This window comes from Symphodus melops (assembly GCF_947650265.1).
Source record: "Symphodus melops genome assembly, chromosome: 3".
Lineage (NCBI taxonomy): Eukaryota > Metazoa > Chordata > Actinopteri > Labriformes > Labridae > Symphodus > Symphodus melops.
In genome coordinates this window covers 7,400,206-7,422,377 of record NC_136693.1, presented here as the reverse complement: position 1 = coordinate 7,422,377, position 22,172 = coordinate 7,400,206, and the positions used below count along the sequence as shown (strand labels likewise).

The following is a 22,172-nucleotide window of genomic DNA, read 5'->3' as shown; positions in this document are numbered from 1 at the left end:
GGGCTGCAGAGCTTGTATGATCGGCCAGATGCATTTCATCAGAAAGACCAATTAACAGTATTTTTTTCATTATTATTTTGCTTTTTTTTTTTTTTTGAACAGGGAGTTCAAGAAACCTGTAAATAACTTGTATGAAAATCACACCTGAAGACTTACACAAGATAATACACACATAATGAAATGGTCAAATCAATCAAAATATCAGTGCTATAAAAAGGGTAGTAGGTTAAACAAAAGGGAATCAGTGAGATATATTTATATAAAAACGTTTGGAAGATTAAAATAATAATTGAACTATGTTGTGTTGGCAAGGCGGCATCAGCTCGCTCTATCTGTAGAGAATGTGTGAAATACCAGGTGATTTTTCATGCTGATCTGCAGTCTTTTTTAAATGTCCCTTTAGAAGCCTAAATCAAAGGAGCTGAACTGGGTCAAAGTTTCATTCGGTGGATAAAAACTGCAAGACGGACGTAGTGGAGGAAATGATGGGGGGAAGAGAGGGTATGAAGCAACTCAATGGAAACTGAATTGATGTTAATGAAATGTGAAGTTGTCATTTTTCTTTTAATCCAACTTTAGTTATTTTGTCATATTATTAACATTCATTTAACTGTGCAAAATAATGTCAATGAATTGTAAGGTTGTTGGATTTTATGCATGCTTTCATTTCTTGTTTACGTGAGTGCTCTTGTGCGTGCATCACATATGTGCCTGTGCCTGTGTGTGTGTGTGTGTGTGTGTGTGTGTGATGTCAGTCTGCCCACGGCAGTGAAGTAGAATGGGTCGTGCTGAATATAAATCAGGTGACTGAACAGGCGGGGGTTTCTTCCCAGACAAGCTCAGTAGATTGTGTAATGCCCACTCCTACACTACTGGTTTGCATGTGCACACGCGCGCACACACACACGCACACACACACACACACACAAACACATGCACACACACACTCAACCACTTCTCCGCACAACAAGCAGGACATTTACCAGTCAGCCTTCAGATAGACCACTCTGCTGGAGTACAGACTTTGAAGCTGACTGGCCTCTATTTGGAGCTGTCAAGTCATCTAGACTGGAATTTTTTACTCTTGGATTTCAGCGTCTTTTTTTGTCTTTTTTCTTTCAGTATACACACCTGAACTGGAACTTTATTCCCTTGTGAATGCTGATGTTGGTGGGTGGCCCTCAGAAGCGAGGAGGTGAAGTAGTAACCATGTGGATTCCAACCCCAAGCATGACTCTCCCTCAGCGGGTGGTGCTGTACGGGACGTGTTTGGTGGCTCTGATGAACTCTGTGGGCCTCTTGGTGCTCCTCGTCCAGCAAAACCAGCAGCGTGTGTGGCTAGAACAAACAGGGGAGAAGCTGACGGAGGTGCAGCAGAGCTCGGTGGTGGAGTTCATCCAGGAGGTTCCCAGAGGAGCAGCAGGGTTGAGGGCAAGCGTCGGGGACCAACCTCAGTACCAGTACCAGTTCTCCAGGAATAAGAGGAGTGAGGAGCTGGAGAAGGAGAAGGACCTACAGCAGGAGCTTCTCCATGAGGAGGTTCTGGAGCAGGAGGTCAGCCAGGAGGTGGGAGAGGAAGCAGAGATGAAGAAGAAGAAGAAGAATGAAGTGAAACATAAGCACCATCACAGCCAGAGCTACCACAAGGCTCACGTGCAGGATGACATGATGATGATGATGACCTACTCCATGGTGCCGGTGAGATAAAACACCAGCTGATGGATACAGAGTGAGGGTGTGCATGCTAACAGATGTAAGACTGAACTAAGTCTTCAGACACTCTTACTGTTTGGTCCTGAGTGACTAACAATGAATTACAGGCCAGTTAAAACAGGCAGGGGTCTTGAGGCCTGTACAGGGTCATGTAAAGTTACAGTTTCAGGTGTCAAGTTATTTATTATCATTAATAACTGGTGTGCACAATCGGAACACTATGAACTAAAATAAAAGTGGCCTTTATTTTCTAACCTTTACAGTCGACCAGTGAGAACAGATATTTTAAGACACATGTAGATCAAGAGCTTCTTTTTTTGGGGTACTTCCACCACAATTCAGAGGAAAACCGATCCCTTTACTGTTAATTCTACATTACATTTAAATGACTTTACTTTACATGGACAAGTGGAAGTTACTCTCCAGAGGAAGACTCTACAGACAGAACATAATCAGTAGACATTATGACAGCTGTCACAAAAAGCATTTCAAGTTGGTGAATAAGCCTGACCGGCAACAAGGTTTCTTAAAAAACAATAATCTTTTCATATGAAATGTAGAATCCCATTGCACAAGTATATTTTATATGTTATACTATAAATACATTTTGCAGGTAAAACTTCAAACTATTTGTTGTAATGGGTTAATACATTGCAATCTATATTTTTAAAATGTTGGTGATGATTGTGCTATTTGAGAAAAACAATCCTAAAATACATTTTTAATCATAAGACACTTCCGAATTTGATTAAGGTTTAATCTATACATTTTAAAGGCCAATGGTCAGTGGGGGCCAATAGGAGCCCATGGCTTATGTCTTTGTTGTTCCAGCCCTGTTGCATTAATAATATACATCCAAAACATTTATATGAATGACATGTTAATTTTCTTCTTTTCACCAGATCAAATTGTTAATTGACATTTGCAACAGCACCAAGGGAGTCTGCATAGCCGGTATGTCTTTTTCATCAGTTCTTAAACAAGTACACAAAGTAGATGCTCATCTTCTGACATGTCAAATCTTCTGTTGCAGGACCTCCAGGACCGCCTGGTAAGAGAAGCACTATTGTACATCTTTTTTTTTGTGGTTCAGTGACCCATTCTTGCGTGAAAGTATTTCTTAATCAGCCCATCGTGAAGACTTATTTGTGTCACTGTAGGTTTACCCGGCGCAGACGGTATGCCCGGATACAATGGGACCGATGGCATCCCAGGACTGAATGGAGTGCCCGGGGCTGATGGTAAAAGAGGGAAAAAAGGTAAGGAGGCTTTATTCTTATTTACTCACCATCCTTTTTTATTCTTACCTGAGGCGATGCTGGCCTTTTTAGTGCTGAGCTGCTGGGACAATGTAACAGTCAAAGGGTTGAGTGTAACCTGGGGGTAAAATACCAAAATATGCAGCATGCACATCAATTTATATCACGCTCATAAAGACATCAACACAAAAAGATACAAACTCAAAACAACGATGACATCAGACTCTATTCATGGGATTTTCCTGTAGCTCATATTTGGTTGAAGAGGTTGTAGCGGATGCCTCTTGCCTCAAAGTGGACGGGATGAATCAGCAAAGCAAATCAATGGAGTAATTCATGTTTTTTTTTTTTTAGCAATAGGGCAAAGTATTGTGACTTGATGAATGCAGACTGAGAGACATTTTCCATGATTTTCTTTAAAGGGCCACCAGGTGAGAAAGGAGAACCAGGTAAAGAAGGAGAGCCAGGAGAGCCTGGTCCTCCTGGAGAGAAGGGACAACCATCCAATGACGTCATCATTGAAGGCAAGAGGAGCATGTCAATCATTATATTAAAATGATGTCTCCTTAAATGCCCAAATGTGGGACATCTTCAGATAAAATGTTATTTTCTGAAAACATTCAGAGGTTTATTATGCTGTCCTTCCTTTGTCATATAGGTCCTCCAGGTCCTCCAGGTCCTCCTGGTCCCATGGGTCCTCCAGGACCTCCGGGCCCTCAGGCACCGCCCAGAATCAGGCACCAGAGAGCCAACCTTCAGGCTGCTCAGACCCTGGGTAAACAGCTGTGATCCCCCATAGGGCACACGTGTTTTACCCTCGAAAATCGAAGTCTACTCTTGACTTTGAAATTTGAAAAGTTCATGTAGAGTTTGTTTTGAAGGTTTCAGTCATATCACTTGATCCTCAGACAGAGTTCGACCAGTTGTTATGTCTTTTTATCCATTATGTTTTTAGTGTGTATGTGATAGTTTTAAATGCAATGTAATCCTTTGTAGTGTACATACTCTGTAGGTTAACAACAGCCTGCCCAGGGACTGCAGGTGGAAATTAGCACAAGTGCTACAACCTGGTACAATGCATCTCTCCTTTCTAAGGTTAATGTATATTGTACGCTGCCCCTGTTCAAATAAATAAATAAATAAATGGGATTGCAGACGTTTAAATCAAAATTATTCTGAGCACTTTGAGGTCTTTTTTTAAAGAAGAATTCAGAAGTCCAGAAAGAAACTCCTCATGTGGAGGAAGAAAGGGAGATTTAAAGCTGGAGAAAAGGGACACCATGCACTCATTTAAGACTACACCATGACGTTTACAACTAACAAGGTGCATGGAGAGGCCTAAACTGTGATTATTTCTAACAGGACTTCTACACGCAGTTCCTAACGACGATACCTCACCTGTTAAGGACGCTTTGAAACAGCACGAGAAACCTGCTAAAAAGAACGGTGTGTTTCCTCAAGTTTCCCTTCAAAATCAACATTTGTGTTGTTGAAGATGTGAAAACATCGAGCATGTTGTCACTTTGTTTCTCCTCCAGACTGCCTGATCAAGTCTCTGATCAATCCCAGGAATGTGGCAAAGATGGAGAGCACGTTTGGAACATGGATGAGAGACACGGCTCGACTGAACGACGAGCGAATATGGGTGGCAGAACACTTCTCTGGTAGGTTGATAATGATTGAAGGGATATGAATCTTTGTGTCAAGTTTTTAAGGTGCATGTCTGATCCTATAGCGTTTGAAAAAGTGACGATATCCGGAAAGCTTAGCGATCAAAGCATGGTCCCATATACAGAAGCTGCTGTCCTCAATGTAACAGCCTGAAGCTCGACTACAGCCATTGGTCCTTGGTTGTTTGTTATAACGAACGCTTTCTCCCAATGTTTCCTCTCTCACTTCAGCTATCAAGTCGAAATGGCTAAAAAAAAAATCCTAAAAAAACAACAACTCTACAAACTTTTTGGGCTGTATGCCATAATTCTTCTGTTGCTTGTTCTTCTTCAGGTCGTGTGGTGAAGGAGTATCAGAGCATAGCCTCTTTCCAGAACAGCAGCAGCAATGTTGTAGATTTGAGGAAGTTTTACCAAGGCTGCGGCCACACTGTTCACAACGGTTCCTTCTATTATCATATCGCTGGTACCTCCAGCATCGGCAGGTAAGAACAAAAACATTTGATTGCCTCATTTTTTATTTGTTGTGTTCCTTTTGGTTAATCTCTTTTTTGCTTCTTTCTTCTCAGGTTTGACTTCCACACTAAGAAGCTCCACACTTTGACAATAGAAAACGCTCTGTACCACAGTCTGGCATACCTGCTCCACAACTCCAAAACTTACTTCAAACTGGCAGCAGATGAGAACGGCTTGTGGCTGATTTTTGCCTCCAGCCTGGACGAAAGCATCATGGTGGCCCAGCTGGACCAAAAGACCTTCTCCGTCACGTCTTACATAAACACCACATATCCCCGCACCAAAGCGGGCAACGCCTTCATCGCCTGCGGAGTCCTGTACGTCACTGATACCAAAGACACCAGAATCTCTTTCGCGTTTGACCTGCTGAAAGGGAAGCCGGTGAATATGACCTTTGACCTGAGGCCTCCGGTTGGAGTGCTGGCCATGCTCTCCTACAGCCCGAAGGACAGACACCTGTACGTGTGGGACAACGGCTACGTCAGGCTGTACGTGGTCCACTTTATCTCTGATGAGTAAAGAATACAATAACACCATACAGTAAAATATGCAGTCAAATGTCTCTGAGGGTAATTACACATTTTTAGTCTCATCTATACCAGCCTGCAGATTGTTCAGCCTCAGTGTATTCTGTTGATGAATTCACTATTCAGTCTTTTTTTTTCTCTTCAAAAATTCTTACATCTAGTCAAAAATAAATTTGCTGTATGTATATTCTTTTTGAAATGTTCATGGTTGATTTCAGTTTCTAATAGTGTTTAAACCTCTAACAATTTTGTATCAAAGTGATTTGAATTTATATGCCTGAGTTCCAAGTTTTCACATTATCAAGTGTATTTGCATGACATTCGTTTATGTATTTTTTTATATAGATGTACATGTTGTTCTCCTAATTATTTTGTACATAGACCGTCCACCTGACTTTTTTAGTGCAGCAGCATGGTCCTTTCGTTGCTCAGTCTTCCTGACAGAAACAGAAAAAAAAAAAACAACAGTGCCAAATCCAGCTGATGAAATAAAAAGAATTTATTCACTTTACAAAGGTAAAACTCTGACCATGACCTGTTCTCTCACACACCTCCAGGCTCAAGTGCCCAAGGAAGCGTCTACCCATGATATTGGCTTCTTTTGCATTATTACATGCACACACACATACGCACCAGACACCAGTAGGACCATCGGCAAAACACTTAAGTTACATACAATACACGTACAGTAGTGGGCAGAAAGAGGGCGAGAAACACAAATCTCTTTAATAAATACCATACATACACCTAACAAAAGTTACAACTAATCCAGCTGGTATGATACAAACCAAAAATAAAGAAACGCTTTAATGTTTGTACAAGCTGTTGTGGTATTTCATATATATATATATTTATATCATTTATATATTAAAACTATTTCAAACGTTTTACTACTAGGCCAAATAAAGCCAGACATTCATTTGTATAGAACAGTTTCTTCTTCGATATCCTATTTATTTGAAATAAACTTTTAGTGTCTCCAGAATTTGAGTGCAAATATCTACTCCTTATGGATGAAACAGTAAAAATGACTAGCGAGGTAACACACACGTACATACAGTAGACTGTGTTGCACATCTCCCAATCAGATACAGTAAAACCCCTTACATTCCTAAAAATAAAAGGCAATACGTTAAATAGTTTTACAAAGGAATGGTCAACCAAACAAACACAAAACAAATAAATAATAAAATCAATCTTAAAAAAAAAAAAAAACACAAATTCAACGGTATCTTGTGCAAAACCAGAAGTGGACCTTTGTGTTTCTGCTCTGGGTGGGTGGGTGGGTGTTCGGGTTCGGACCAGACGGATGGAAACACTGAAATCACAGCCACAGGAATAAAACACGTCATCTTCCAAACAGGAATGTTCTAGCAGTGTGTCTGCCGCACAAACAGGCATTTGAGGGCAGCCGGGCGGGCAGGCGTACGGATGGCAGACACAGCAGAGTGAGCACGCACTCCAAGACCAGAACCGGGCTGGGTCGAGCCCGAACCAGGAGAGGCTGGAGTGAGTGACGGGCAGCCAGTGAGAGGGGGGCTTTGGGAGGGGTTTCACTACAGGGGCAATGCACCATCAACTCTTCCATTAGGGGGGAGAAAAAGCCGGGATCGGGGCAAAACCATTGAAACAAAATGCAGATTCCAACAACTTTGATTCACACCGGAAACCACTGACTTAAGAACAAACCACAGTGCTGGTTACAGTAGATGCTAAGAGATTTCTGCAGTGGGCACAAAATGACGACAGTTACACACTTTTTAAAATTTTTGCTTGAGCACTTTTACAGAGCACTATCAATAGACCTGTGATTGCACCGCGGAACGAGAACAGGACATGCATAGCTTCCCTATGGACACACTCTAAGAGTAGAGATTCTTCAATAAAATTACAATAAATCTAGCTTTAAAATCAAGTATGATACCTTTTGCTTGTAACTTCACTTTCAGCCTTTGGGAAAAAAAAGATTTGCAGCTCAGTTTTTTCATTCTTGATATGATTTACGTCAACAGTAAACCCGCTAACACTGCACACTCTGAAAGACGCCCAAAGCACGGCGGTCTTTTGATTAACCCTTCCCCCATCAGTTAAACTAGAAATGCCTCGCGAGTGTTACATGAGCATTTGATGTGTTTTCTTTCCGTCTGTTTCTTTGGAAATAGGCGTTACAGAACGTCGACCAAGCTGCTTGGGATGTTGTAGCGGTCGGGGAGGACTCTCATCTTCAGTGTGCCGTCTGCTCCGCAGGTGAAAATGCGGTTCCCGGGTCGCGTCTCCACCTGCATGACACCCGCGCCAATATTGCGGAAGATGGACTGCTTGGCATGCTCGGTGCTAAAAGAGTGCATGAGCCCGTGTCCAGCGAGCTTCCACACCTGGAAACAAACGAAACAGAGGAGGAGAGGAAGAAGAAACTGTTAAGTACACAGTTAAAAAAAATGTTTGAGGGGAGCCCGCCGCTGCAAAGTCAAGTGCTAAATTAGATTTAGATTTAAGTGCTGTGACACTTTGCGGGTCACTTTGTTTAATTAACTGCTCATCAAGCTGACGCATATTTAAATATTTCCCAATAACCTGCATGGCACCATGAGCAGAGGCTGGACAATATGACTACAGTAAGAATTTGTGCTGAGAACACGATGCCGGAGAAAATTGACCCCTTGACTCTTGCTGCATGGATATTATAAAAAAAAAAAAGAGGAGAAATATCAACCGTTACCATTCACTGAAATAAGGTGAGGTCTCTTACGACAGGCCTAAAAGAGTTTTGTTTTAATACTGGTGTCTCTACAAGGAGGGTCATCAGAAAAGAAGGTTATTTCTCTGAAGTTATTTTAGTCCCTGAAACAGAAAAGCCCAACGTTTGACGAGTGATGTGTTTGACTGCTTAAAGACATTTACTGTACCTGCACATGTACAGGATAAGACGAGCAGAGAGAGGTGGAACAGAGGGGAACCAAAATCAAGAAGACAGTCAGGAGCTTTAAGACGCACTGAAATCCTCCTCAGTAAAGACACTGAGTGTGTTTAAGACGTGTGGTCTGCACTGATCTGTAAATTAATGAGACTGATTCTTATAGGTCTGTTCTCCACAGCTGCTTTGTTTACAGTTTGTTTTATCCCCTTTAAATCAACCAATACAAGGCAGGAAAAGCAGTTCTTGACAAATGTACAATCTCTGTTTGAAAGCTTCAAGCTGTGATACAGTTTACACAGTTTACAGTTAGAAGACTACGCCATCGACTATGTCACCGTGCTGGATCTCATTACTGTCACAGACTCCACACGGACCCAGTACGGTACAGTTGAGGTCCAACCACGGAAAATAGAGGACGTTTTACGTGGCTTCATCTGTACATGGCCATTTCCTTTGTCCTCCCTTGAATAAACATACAGGACGTGTAAATGACACCTGCCTGCTACAAAAGACACACACTGACCTCACCACCAATCAGAGAGGTAGACTGTACTCTGCTCATTTATATTCTCGGTTATAACTGCTTTTAAACTGTAATTTACTATACTACTGACAAGACCAGTTTTCCTCACAACAAATCTAAAAAAGAAATCAATAAGTGTGAGAGCAGGCTGTTCAACTTGTCTCCTCTGTTGGGACTTTAATGAAGTCAAATGGGACTCCAGAGAGATGAGCCTGTCACTGCTGGATTATCTGTAGATATGAGGGAGGATTTCCTGATTTTATCAAGCCTCCTTCGTACCAACAATGAGACATTAATCCTGAGAACACAATGGCAGAGTGACAGGCGGAGTCAGTGTGTTGTGGCAGGTCGGTGAGAGAGTGATGGAGCGTCACTCACCTTCATGTTGCCCTCCGCAGAGCCGGTGACGAAGAAGTCCTCGAAGGCATCCAGCGCGAGGGCTTTGATGGCTGAGTCATGGGCCTGGAAAGTGTGCAGCAGCTGCCTCTGGCGGATGTCAAACAGGCACACAAAGCCCTTCCTGCCTCCAGTGATCAGCAGCTGCTGTTTGGGAGCGTACTGCAGCACAGTGGCCCCGTTCTCATGGCAGGGGAATGCTGGGCGAGAGGAGATGTGAAATATGATCACAGAAGAAAGATGATAAGTGAGGACAAGTCATGTGATGCTTCTGAGGTTTCTTACCGTGAACCATGGTATTGCTGGGTGAAATCAGAGTGTCCCACAGGCAAACGTTTCTGTGAAAAAACAAAACAATACAATGAGAGAGTCCATAACAACGGAGAGAGACCAGCATGTAAGCATATATACTTCTATCTGTCACTCCTGGGTGCAGAGGCTGACCTGTTGTCGTTGGACTGTCCGGCTGTGGCGATGAGGCTGGAGGAGGTGACGAAGGCAAAGTCACCGCAGGTCTTAGTGTGGCACTGCCAGCTCTGTCGACACAAGCAAGGCGAGGAAAACAAGACGCGTGTGTTCATTTTAATGACTCATGTTGAGGTGGAGATTTAAGAGGAGATGGAGGTGCATGGTGAGCTCACCAGGTAAGGTTTGGGGTTGGAGGATGTCTGGTTGACCTGCCAGAGACTGAGGAAGCCCTCGCCGTCAGCAACCCCACACTACAAGAAGAGTACATGCAATCAGAAGAATCCTACCAGATAGACTAAACAGAGCATGTATGCTCTGTGTGTGTGTGTGTGTGTGTGTGTGTGTGTGTGTGTGTGTGTGTGTGTACCTTATTGCCTTGGGAGTTGAAATAGAGCCGGGTTACTCTGGCGTTGCCTGCTTGTCTGAAGCAAATGAGCTGCTGAGGTCTGTTCCATTCAAACATTCTCACACTGCCGTCCTGAGCGCCTGTCATGTCTGATGAACACACACACACACACAAGCAAAGAAAGAGAGGAATAGGGGAGGTGGGAAAGATACAAAGCAGATGATGGGAGTTGTCGATATATTAATGGAGAGATAAAAGATTTAAAATGTAATCTGGTGATAACCTCCGTTTCAACACTTACAATACTGATATATGGGATGGGATGTCATCCTCTTCACGTTGTTCAGATTCCTCTTCATAATCTGAAAAATATAATTAAGCAAAAAACACACACACACAAAAAAAAGTTTTTAATAATTGAAAAGTAAACATCTTTACTTTTCACTTTGCTTTCAGAGATTTCTGCCCACTGATTTTCTGTCATCTGATGTGCTGCTGACTCTGGGGATCCAAGTAAAATGCTCCAATCTGAACGAACAGCCTGAACCTGTCCAAACCCTCTGTCCTGTCTCGCTCAACATTTATCAACATGGCTGGTACATGGAGAACCCTGGCTGTGTTTAGGTGTGACGCAAGTCTGTACCCTTGGCTATCCGTCTGTGAGAGCTGCTGCTATCTGTGTTTATATGCGCCCACCTCTGCGAACACACACCCTCTTTGTATCAGCCTACATAGACTCAGCAGAACAGCTGTTTAGTCGACAGGGTTCACTTTGGCTCGGCATTGATAAAGATTAAATATACAAACTTCTAAAAGTGTGCACGGGCCGTAGACTGCAGAACTGAATCAAAGTGAATGTTTTCTTACTCTAACTGACTCAAGAAAACAGAAAAATGTACAAATATGTTTATTTTACCAGCAAAAGTTTTAATGAAGCGTAATAAATACACAATGTCATGTTAAATAGTGTCTGCAAGCGCCAAAACAAAACTTAGATTCCCTCTGCTGGTGTTTAACAAGAACTGCATAAACACTGGTTTTGCCATGTCTGTTTTGATCTGAGTTTCTGTACAACACAGCTTCTTACCACACTCGCTCCCATGCTGGTTTGCCCGCTGCCGAGCCAAGGCATGGACGCAGAGACCTGCATCTGTGGTGGTGCAAAGGGGGCGGAGCTCGCCTGGGCGATGTTGGTCTGAGAGGAGCGATGGTCTATGTCGTCCGAGCTGTACAACGAACAAACAAATCATCCAATCGATCAAGAATCATTCAAGACAGTCACTTTCTGACAGAGTTCCTACAGAGACAAAGAGCTTTATAAAAACATGCAGCACAATAGAATACTAGCGAAGAGGAGGAAGATACGACGCCACAGTTATTCATCGTTATCTCATATTTCTTTTCAAACTCCCAAGCTCTATATTATACTTTCTCATTATAGTTATAGTTTAAAAATAACTAAAAACAGCACACATTTCAAATGTTAACTTTTTTTATTTTTAATTTATTTATTTTATGTTATTTTTATTTTTTTTTCATTTCTGTTGCATTCTTTCCTTAAGCTCTGTTTGAATGTTTTTTCTGTTTTTATACCTGTAAAACACTGTGAATTGCCTTGTGTCTGAACAGCGCTGTATAAATAAACTTGCCTTGCCTTAACTATAATTAATGAATTTAAGTTGATCAAGGTCTGCCAAAAAAGTCATGAAAAAATGAGTGAACAACCTGGTAGTGATATATGTTTGATGGAGCTAACTAAACAAAGAGTGAGGTAAAATGTGTTCCCCTTTAACAGTCTTCTGCTTGTTGGTGTGAACTCTTTTTCATGATCTCACCTGCGCGACTCCTTATCAAAGTCGTCCCCGATCCAGGTGTAAGGCTGGACAGCCACCAGACTGGACACATCCACCTCCTGCACATCATGAGTGGAGGCCAAAACGATCTCATTGGAGTTGGCCTGATAGATCGGAAACATGCGAAGAGAAAAACAAGGTTAACAAAAAAAAAAATATATATATATATATTAAAAGGGGACCGCGGGGCAGTTTCCTCCTACTATTATGATGTTTATTTGTAAAATAAACGAAGGACGAAGGTTCCTGGATTCAGCCTTTACATTGTACCACAGTGAGACATCCAGGAAATGTTCTAGTAGATACTGTCAGTATGAAATAATAGTCTATGAAACGAAGGGAAAGTGCTTCCAGTCATTTGATCTCTCTCTCACAAACACACTCCACTTACCCTGTTGATGGCAAACGCCATGATGATATCAGACTCTTTATGGATGATTTTAGCCTTTCCTCCTGGGTAGCCCAGATCTGCCTCCACCTGAACACAAGCAAAGACGAGTGTTACATCTGGGTTTAGCATACACTGAGGTAAGTAAAATGTAAGAGATGAATGTACAGAAGCCAGTTAATGTCAGATTCCCCCGCTTTGTTCTATCAAGTTGCGAAAAATATTCCCACTGCATGTGAAAGAAGCACGAATTACAGCCACATTTAAAAGGCGACGAGGAGGATCATAAGATATTATCACATGTACATTCAGACAGGTTACTGACAGCTTTGACTGTTGATTTGGGATTCCCTGGTGACAACACCCTGCATGATTAGCAAGCCTCACACAGCCCTGAAAGTGAGCATGCAGTTAGTAAGTCTACTGAATGGTGTGTGGGGGGGGGGGGTTTGAGTCCAGCAGATTCAGTCCAGCTAGAGAGGAGAAAGGAGTGAGAAACATGAGGAGAAGTGTTTCTGGAAGGGATCGGAGGTGAGGTTATGTGAGTGGATGTTCCAATGAAAAGGCAGGATTAAACGTTCGATCTAAGCCTCAGAGCCTTGAGGAGAATTTATTCCAGTAAAAGTTGCCAGAGAAGTCACTGTCAGGCCAGACTGGAGCAGTACCAGCAAGAGCATCACCCTGTTTGGAGTATATAAAAGATGCAAACCAAAACCCTGTGCTGTGCAGGGGTGCACTTTGTTTTTGTTTTTAACTGAAGGGACTTGCTCCTCCAAGCTTGGCTTTGCAGTGACTTCCCCTCACAGACACACAGACAGACAGATAAGATAGAGCCAGGGCCTGAGCTGGTACAGTAAATAATACTACCTTATTAGGACTGCTAGCTCCAGCTATGCAGTTTGGGTTTATATGGTCCATATGGTTCTCTACAGACTACACAACACACACAGGCAATATAGACACACAACACAACAAACACGGCACAACAAAAACACATGCACAAACACAGGAACGCAAAACATGGAATGAAAAGAAAATGAATAAGGTTGAGAGGATCTTTGATACGTAATGTGATAAATAAACATTAGCATGGAGCTGAGGTCACGAATGGAGACGACACGACAGATAACGATTCATTTGAAGTTATTCCAGTTCAGGACTGATATTCATGCTGTAATATGAAGAAACTCAGGGTATGAGATCTTTCTGGTTTTGGACTGGCAGCCTCAGTAGCAGCACTGTAAACTAACTAGATTAAAGATGTCTGAAGAGTCAAAGCAGTGATAACGATAACATGAAGAACATCCACGACAGAGTTTAATCACAAGAAGCTTCAAGTCTCACAACACAAAGCACGATCTGGATACTAGCTGGATTGAGTTGAACATTTTCACAGGTTATTCAAATGTAAACAAAGTTAAATTACCGTTATTTGGCCCCAATAATATCCCTGACTGAAGGCTGCACAAAATGACGTGGTGCAACGTCAAAGTGAAACAAACACTTCTACAGCACACATCACTTTCTTTCTTCTTTGAGTCAGTTCTTAGAAGAAGGCAGATTTACGCAGACTTCTATTTTAAGGCTTCGGCTGTCGTCTAACATGACATCTTGACACTGCGCTCATTGGCTGCTTGACAGTTGTTTGATGACTACAACGAATCCCATCAGTCTCCATCATTGTGGGTGACATGTGGCCTACTTTAAGCTACTTTTTCAACACAGCCAAAACGTCTGTTCATCGGTCCATGTGATGAAGAGGCAGTAACTCAAGCCAGATGTCTTTAACGCCAAAAAAAGGTAATGTGAGATAACTATTTATACCCATGACGTATCTGGTGTATCATGGCTGACAGTGTCAATACGGTAGGGGAAGTGAACAACAGAAAAAATGAAAAATTCACATACTGACTTTGAACACTTAGCTGGAGAAATATAAAGATGGAGTCAAATATTAGAAGTTTTCTGCTGACCTCACTCTGCTTCCTCTTCTTAGTAAAGATGTAACGGATCAAAGTCTCCTGAAGAACTTCCTGTTTGACCAGGAAATGCCAGAGACGTCGAGCTGGGAAGGACTGATGGTTCTTTGTCCTAAAAGAAAAAAGAAGAAGAAGAAGAAGAAGAAGAAAATAAAAATACATAAGTGCTCGATCTCTCTGCGCCAACAGGTCGTATGGTAAAGATAAGAGTCCCAAAGTCTAAATCAAATACTGCTCGGGTTTACATATGATAGAGCTCGTCAGACAAGACTGAGACACGATTTCTCTGATCTATGGATGTAAACCATCATTTAGAAGGAGCTGGTTCAAATTCTTTGATTCGTTTAGTTTTTGAGTAAATTCTCTTCTATGACTCTTTCTGTAATAAATCCATGAGAATAACGCCTGTATATTTGAAATATTTGAACAGTGTTGCAGTGGCAGTGTTACATGTTTTTTTTTTGTATAACATGTGTCTAATTCTCCAGGTGTGGAGAGTAAGATTGTGTTTTCGTGACCTGCAGATGGTTTCGTACTCACTTGAAGGGTGTGTTGTCTGGCTCCAGCATGGCTTTGTGTCGGAGTATAGCAGGCCCGCCTCCTGAGCTGAGGTCAGTGGGGTAAGTGTTGATGTAGTTGGGAGGCGGGCCATCAAACTTGTTCATTCGCTCAAGCAGACGCTGCTCCCAGTTCTCTAAAGTCTTCAACACGGCGTTGCAGAGAGGGGAGGTGACTGGCAGGTCTGTGACACAAACAACAACAACAACAACAACAACAACAACAACAACAACAACAACACAGTTGAAAAGTGTATTTTTGGGTATATTTGAATTATGATGAAACATTTTGGTGCATTTCACCACTTTATTATATGTGTGTGTGTGTACCTGTGAAATCAAGGCCAGTGAGAGGGAGGAAGTTCTTGACGTTGTGATGAGCCAGTTTCACCATCACCAGGCGGATCAGAGCCCAGCTGCATGAGGCATAAACAGACATAAAAGATGTTTTCGAATCTGCATCAGGCTCCACATGCACAAACACAGCAGGAGTCTGCCCTACCTGTAGGAGTTGGGATCAAGGTGCTCCGTTATCTGTGTATCCGAAAGGAAGGCGTCGTCATCGTCTTCATCTTCCTCTGTGCCGCTCTCGTCTGAGTCATACAGAGCGCTGCTGTCTGACAGAGGCAGGAAGGGCTGAGAGGGAGGAAATAATGACAGAGGAAAACAAGCGCATGAAAAAGATTGAGCGATAACTTTTTAATAACCTGAAGGCTATGACTCGCTGATCTCATTAGACCATTCCCGTCATGTGTAATTCAAAGCCTTACTTTGGCCACAAAGTAGTCCCACATGCTCAGTTCTGGGGGGATGAATTTCTCTCTGTATGCAGGTCTCTCGACTGGAACAGGAGGCGGCGCGGCTGGCGTCTCCTTAACAGGGCGTCCCGGAACCAACATCCTCATGTTAAACCTTCGTCTGTATCGGTCTGAATCCTCTGCTGCAGGCTGAGGGGGGGCAACTGTTGGGAAGGGGGGGGGAGAGTAGACAGGATCTTTCAAATATAATGAACTCTGATAAGGCCAGTTTGTAGCAGGCTGCAGTGTGCCGCAGCTTTGTTCACATGATGAAGATGAGCAGGGACTCAGCGTCATTTTAAAGCAAGAAGAAGGTCAAGAAACAGAGCAGGAGGAAGAAGAAGCAAACTGCATCCACACACCTACACAGTGCACAGCAAACGTTTGACATCCAAACCAGAGAGTTTTGTAAAATGTGCTTGTCTTCTGTACATAAATTGGGTTCAATCACTTTGACGAGTCATACCGTAGCACACAGAGGGAATGGGTAGAAAAGGGAGACACGGATACAAACATTTAGGATGGAGGCACAAGGGAAAGACACACAAGGTTGTGCACAAACCTGCCCCATTATCCTGGGCGACTATCTCTGGCAACGCACCAGACAAAACAAGACAAGACACAAACCAGAGTAGACAGTGCGGTTAGACACACATATACTACACAGGCCAATTAACAAAGTCAATATTTGAGGGAGTACATGGCAAAGAAAACGCACAGAAAACACGTCGGACAAAGATGGTGGGTTTTGTGCAGCGATGTGTTTTATTATTATTTGAAGGCACTATAGGGAGGCAAACAATGAGATTTGTCACTTTGCTCCTGAGAAGATGACGGGGAGGCATCAGTCATCACTTAACATTTGAATGTGGCGCAGTGTATGTGACATGCTAGTTCGTTTGCAGCGGCGCTCAAAAAGGGCGAAAGGGTCTAACATTTTACAAAGTGGTTCCTATCTAAAGGCTGGCATTTGAGATCTTCCTAAGCAGCTCTTGAAAAGGCTCGTGACTTCACTGAGAGCTTTATCAGGCTCTACAGAGATATGGAGCTGAAATGCCAGCCCATATCTTCCTCCCCCACAAATACAATGTGAGCAGAGATTACTTTGGTCTTATGATTATGGATGAACCGTGTCGAGTTCTGTCAACGGAATTACGCGGCACAGCTACTCAGGAAACGGTTTAATTTCCACAAATCGGTAATTTGGATGCAAACAAACGACTGAATCATGTTGTAAGGGAGCTGATAGAGTTACAGTCTGACGGAGCTCTACTTCTACTACAAACTAGCTATACACTTCCAGGTCTACGTACAGAAAGTATTTCATGAATCCTTATAACCTCTCAGAGTACCTGGTTTGTTCTCAGGTTCAGATATAGTCTCAGTCTTGGCGTCTGAACCCTCCTTAGTAGGCCCAGCTGTTGCTTCAGAGGCACAGCAGAGATGATAGAATGAGATGAGCAGTAAGGACGTTACAACAGATACATGCAATGCAGATCCCACACACACACGCGCGCACACACACACGCTCATACAGCTTTTGGTTATCATAACACTGTACACAGATAGCACCAGTTAGCTTTGTTTTGTTTGGTATGGGCATTCAGTGGTAGCTGCACGATAGAGAAAGAGGAGTCAAGTCAAGCATCTGCAACAATGCAAACCTGCACAGTTACCATGCACCGCAATCCTGCAAACCAGCACTGCAATCCACCAGCCCAGTTACTCACAGCTGGCCTGAGTTGCTTGGGCCACAGTGCCAGACCCCTCTCCCCTTGAAATGGGAGGAGGGGGTCGTTTGGGGCGTTGGGTTTCAGTGGGGATGGGGGTGGGGTTTTGGGTGAGGCTGCTCTGCTCAGGTCTTCCTGTGTCCTGAGACTCCTCTGGCCTGGCTGCTTCAAAATCAGCTGGCACTGAGACACAGGGCAGAGGGTACACTCACACAAGACACCACACAGCAGCATCTTAGGAGCAACAACACGACTCGGCTGGATGTTTTGAATGTGTATGTAGCTATGTAGACAGGTGTAAGGAGAGAGAACTGGAACTTTATTTGTAATGATCTTGCATGATCGTGGTGCATTCCAACAGAGTTAATGGGGTTTTCAGGTATCGCTACTTAAAACGAAGTATACTTAATATCTGCCCGGATGATTGTGTCATTTCTGTAAACGATGCATTGCCTGCTCATGGAGTTGGCAAACAATCTGTGGAGTTTCCCAGTGGTTGAAAGGAATGAATCTCTATCTTGCTCCTAAAAAGATAAGCTGTTAAAAAAGACAAGTTTTGAAAAGTACAGATTTTGTCCTCTTAGTTCTTGAAGCGTTATGACAAACAAAATGAGGTAGAGACTGATGAACAGATCTGGATGTTAGTAAGGCTGCTGTGTTTACACATGTTTTCTGTCAACTCTAACGTATTTTTGTTGCATTTCTTTTAAATACTGAGCCTCTACTAAAGTTAAGCTTTTACTTCTTAATTTCATTACCAACATTTTAATTCAAATACCGTGACTAGCGTTTCGTTATTTTTGAACAGACGTGGTACACAGCAAAGATGGAAAAGACTATAAAACTGTAGATTTACACCAGAAATACTATTTAACAGTAAACTAATGGACATCAATAAGGTTCAGAGTGTTATTACAGAAAAAGCAGGTACAAATCTTCTTTAGAGCATTTTTATGTTTCACTTCAATCCTTTCTTCTTTTACCCGAGTCTGTACCTGTCCCTCTGTTTGAGTTCAGAATGTGAGCACTATCGCCAACTCTACAAATATACTGTAATTCACACCTGTCCTCCAGTTTGGTGTAGCACTGGCATGCTAACATCAGCTGTTATTGGATTGTTAATATCTGTTGTTCTCCAGCTTCTTATTAACGTGAAAGCAGTGAAATGCAGACAATGTGTCCTTTAAGCTAAGCCACAGGCTTCCTAACCTGCGTGTGATGTCAGTGGAAATTGGCTGCAGTGTGAAATATTATCAGTTGCCTGAGATCATGTTGAAAGAAGTCAACAGATGGAGTGATAAGGACCACATGAATATAGCAAAGAGAGACAGCGACATATTAGCAAGACACGTGAGGAAGGCTTGAGACACTGAGAATGAAGATGATGATGTTAATGGAAATGAAGGTAGAGTAATTATGCTAAAAAAAATCACATCATTCTACCTGGTGGGGCCTCGGGCCTCTTTGGCTTGATTATGACTTTGGCCCCTCCCCCAAAGACAGCGGCCCACACGCGGTTGTTGAGGGGATGTGCTGCCAGCCGGAAGAGTTCATTGCAGCTGTGAGTGCCCAGGCCGTGGATCAGCAGTGCAAGGTAAACAGCCACGACTGCTTCACACAGCAACACGTTGAGCCTTGGCTGGTCCTCCTCTCTTGCAGACGTCAACAGAGAAATCAGGGATGACACACCTGCAGGGAGAGGACACCCACACATTAACAACATGATATGTACGCACGAGTCTGAGGGTTAATGTACAACAATAAAAACGTCCATTACAAAACAAAACAACACATTCTTCTTCATGCAGAATAGATTTATGAAACATTTTTATGATAGCGTGATCAGTCTCTGTCTCTCTGTTTCCTTCCCAGAGGCCATGAAGCTCCTATTATAGAACACCATCTGCCTCTCTCTATAAACACACACTGCCTGCTTTGCTCCACTCTTTCTCTCCCCTCTGCTCTTCATTTTCTCGCTCAACCACGTCTGTGATGCTCACACATATGCCCCTTACCTTTTGCATGCTTTATGTAAGGATTCTGGATCGTGATCCAGTTAAGGTTTCAATCTTTTTGAAACTATTTAAGGAGTACCATGACGTGACGTTCATAAAGAACTGGCCTCTGATAAATAACTAAGAAGTATGACGTCTAATTTAATCTGAAAAAAACAAACAAACAAACCAAGTATTTATTTTATTACCTGGCCACTGTGCTGGAGCAGAGTTGGGAGTGATATGTTCTTCGATGCTTTCTGTACGGAGTCGTTTTCGTTCACTGAGCAGGAGGCCCTGGTACACCATCCCTGTAAACTGGTTGGCCTCTGTCTGGCTGCTGCACGCCATGAGCATACAAACAAACTGTGAGTCCAAACCATGCAACACATGAATGTTCAACATTTTTAATTGCTTTTCAAAATATGTCTCTAACATGTTTAACAACTGCTCTGACTCAGAATGATGCAGTGTTGGAGGGGGAAAAAACCCCCCCAGCAGTGGGAGTGTACTTTTGGGAATAAATAGAGACATGAACACAAACTCCAAACAAATGAATATTTAGACCTTCAGCACTTCACCGCGAAGGCAGGGTTACCTGTAGCTGTGGCTGTCACACAGTGCTTGATAGACACAAGCAGATAGAGATGCTGCTAGTGTGTGCAGAGTATTCACCTGGGCATGAAAGACAGAAACCTTTCAATTATTCAACAGCAAAATGAAAGGCTGCAGATGACGGTGAGACAGCCCAGAGGCTCTATACTTAGTCCATGAAAAGTGAAGATTCTAACCCGATCATCCATGAGGTCGGGATGTGGGGGAGCCTCCATGAGCATGACGGTGTGGAGGATGTCGTGAATGTGGTTGCTGAGGTGGAGGACAGGATTGGCTATGACTGTCTTGGTGGTGGCAATGCAAGCTGATAGCAGAGGCAGTGTCGTGGGCAGAGGAAGAGGAGACTGCAGCTGCTTCACTGTGGTCTCCTACAGGACATGAAAGAGAGATTTATCTTTGCTTTTAGTAAATGATGTTTAGCATTTATCATGTAGAAATGTGTGTCACACATGAACGTTGTGATCAGCTACCTGCTGGCTCTCCTGCAGAAGGAACAGCAGCTCCATCCGGACAGAGGTGACTCCTCCTCCCTTGGCTCCATGAAGGCTGCAGTAGGACAGAAACACCCTGAGCAGGGCCTGGTTCTTCCTCAGCCACGCCTTACGCCTCTCAGAGTGCTGCTGCTTGGCCTGCAGACGGCGTCGCTCCATCTGGTGACGCTCGTAGGCCCCGGCGTCTGTACGCTCAAAGGCGTCATCTGATATTTCAACTGATGCAGTACGCTCCCTCCAACGCTCCATCTCTGAATCTTCCTCTTTGCCCTCAACCTTGGAGTTCAGAAAATGTATGATAAATGACTCCAACTCAATACACTTAAACCTAATATTGTGGAAAAACACAAGAGAGACCAAATGATCAACTATAACTAAAGTGTACCGTATAATTGCAGATGGTATGCATGGCTGCTATCTCCTTCTCCAGCCAACTGTAGAGTTGAAAGCGGAGCTTCCCTCCATCCACCTCGAAGCCTGTAGCCAGCGTACGCAGCTCTGTCATCAGGATCTTCAGACAGGCGCGGAACTTCAGCTGCTCTGCTATCACGTCCACCTCTGACTCGCACTGAAATACAGAAGACTGAGTTAAAAGAAAAAAGGGTCCCGCTTTGCAGTCTCCCTGACCTTTAAGCAGCATTTCCTTGTCTGTCTCGAGCAGACATTCTGCTGACTTCCAAAGAGTCTGAACTGGGTTTAGACTTCACCTAAAGATACTTTCTTTAAGATAACAAAATAATACAGGCTTAGTTATTTTCTTGCAAAATTGCATTGTGATTTTATCTAGAGAATAAAAAGCCATTTAGAAAAATACTCCAACATGGATTAAAGGGTCACACATTGGGACAAACATAATCGTTGCAGATTCAGTGTAATAAAAGGAGTTGTGAAAGCAGGGCTTTTTCACAACACTGATACAGACCTGCAATGTAAATAGGGTTGTGTTTTCTACATTGCAGTGCTGTAGCAATCCGGTTGTTATCTAAGGCTTTTATGTGACAAGTGAGTCGAGCCATCTAATCCGACCTGTGAGTTCTCTATCTGCAGTTTGTTGTCCCCGCTCTCTGTGCCTCCATCTTTGGTCTCAGCCTCTTCAGGTTTCTTCATGGTCAGCCCACCATCGTCATCCTCCTCCGACTCCTCATTTTTGTCATCCTCCCAGTCCAGTTTCAGCTCATCATCTCCCACCTTGACCAAAGGCTGGCTCCAGTCCAACCCTCCTGCGCTGTCATTCCCTCCCCATGCGGGCGCAGGGGCTGATGGGAAGCCCCAGTCCACACTTCCCTGAGTGCCATTTTCCACAGGTTGGCTGGAGTTTAAGTTTGCCTTTGATGAAGCTTTACTGGTAGGTGACGAGCTGGATTTCTTGGTCACTTTGGGAATTTTGGAGAGTACTTCCAGAGCTAGAACAGGACAGCCCACCTACACAAGAT

General features: G+C 43.2%; 2 protein-coding genes across 2 annotated transcripts in view; one reads left to right on the top strand and one right to left on the bottom strand.

The window, feature by feature from the left end:
• Positions 1-894: 894 nt before the first annotated feature.
• gldn (gliomedin) lies at positions 895-6,036 on the top strand. The gene is made up of 10 exons (XM_079339753.1): positions 895-1,698; positions 2,616-2,667; positions 2,747-2,764; positions 2,874-2,972; positions 3,395-3,496; positions 3,631-3,747; positions 4,335-4,418; positions 4,511-4,636; positions 4,977-5,127; positions 5,212-6,036. Exons 1-10 carry the CDS (start codon positions 1,159-1,161, stop codon positions 5,675-5,677), a joined length of 1,755 nt encoding a protein of 584 aa, XP_079195879.1. The 5' UTR covers positions 895-1,158; the 3' UTR covers positions 5,678-6,036.
• A 130-nt stretch (positions 6,037-6,166) lies between these two features.
• dmxl2 (Dmx-like 2) overlaps positions 6,167-22,172 on the bottom strand; it is a 41,051-nt gene continuing 25,045 nt past the window's right edge. The window contains 25 exon segments of the mRNA XM_079339752.1: positions 6,167-8,060; positions 9,504-9,721; positions 9,807-9,859; positions 9,966-10,057; positions 10,163-10,240; positions 10,357-10,484; positions 10,637-10,697; positions 11,423-11,561; positions 12,171-12,292; positions 12,580-12,666; positions 13,444-13,509; positions 14,550-14,667; positions 15,096-15,297; positions 15,443-15,528; positions 15,615-15,748; positions 15,883-16,073; positions 17,262-17,333; positions 17,640-17,822; positions 19,083-19,328; positions 19,843-19,973; positions 20,232-20,308; positions 20,425-20,616; positions 20,719-21,015; positions 21,125-21,307; positions 21,766-22,161. Of these exon segments, the coding sequence (XP_079195878.1) occupies positions 7,851-8,060; positions 9,504-9,721; positions 9,807-9,859; positions 9,966-10,057; positions 10,163-10,240; positions 10,357-10,484; positions 10,637-10,697; positions 11,423-11,561; positions 12,171-12,292; positions 12,580-12,666; positions 13,444-13,509; positions 14,550-14,667; positions 15,096-15,297; positions 15,443-15,528; positions 15,615-15,748; positions 15,883-16,073; positions 17,262-17,333; positions 17,640-17,822; positions 19,083-19,328; positions 19,843-19,973; positions 20,232-20,308; positions 20,425-20,616; positions 20,719-21,015; positions 21,125-21,307; positions 21,766-22,161 (3,762 nt within the window). The 3' untranslated portion in view covers positions 6,167-7,850.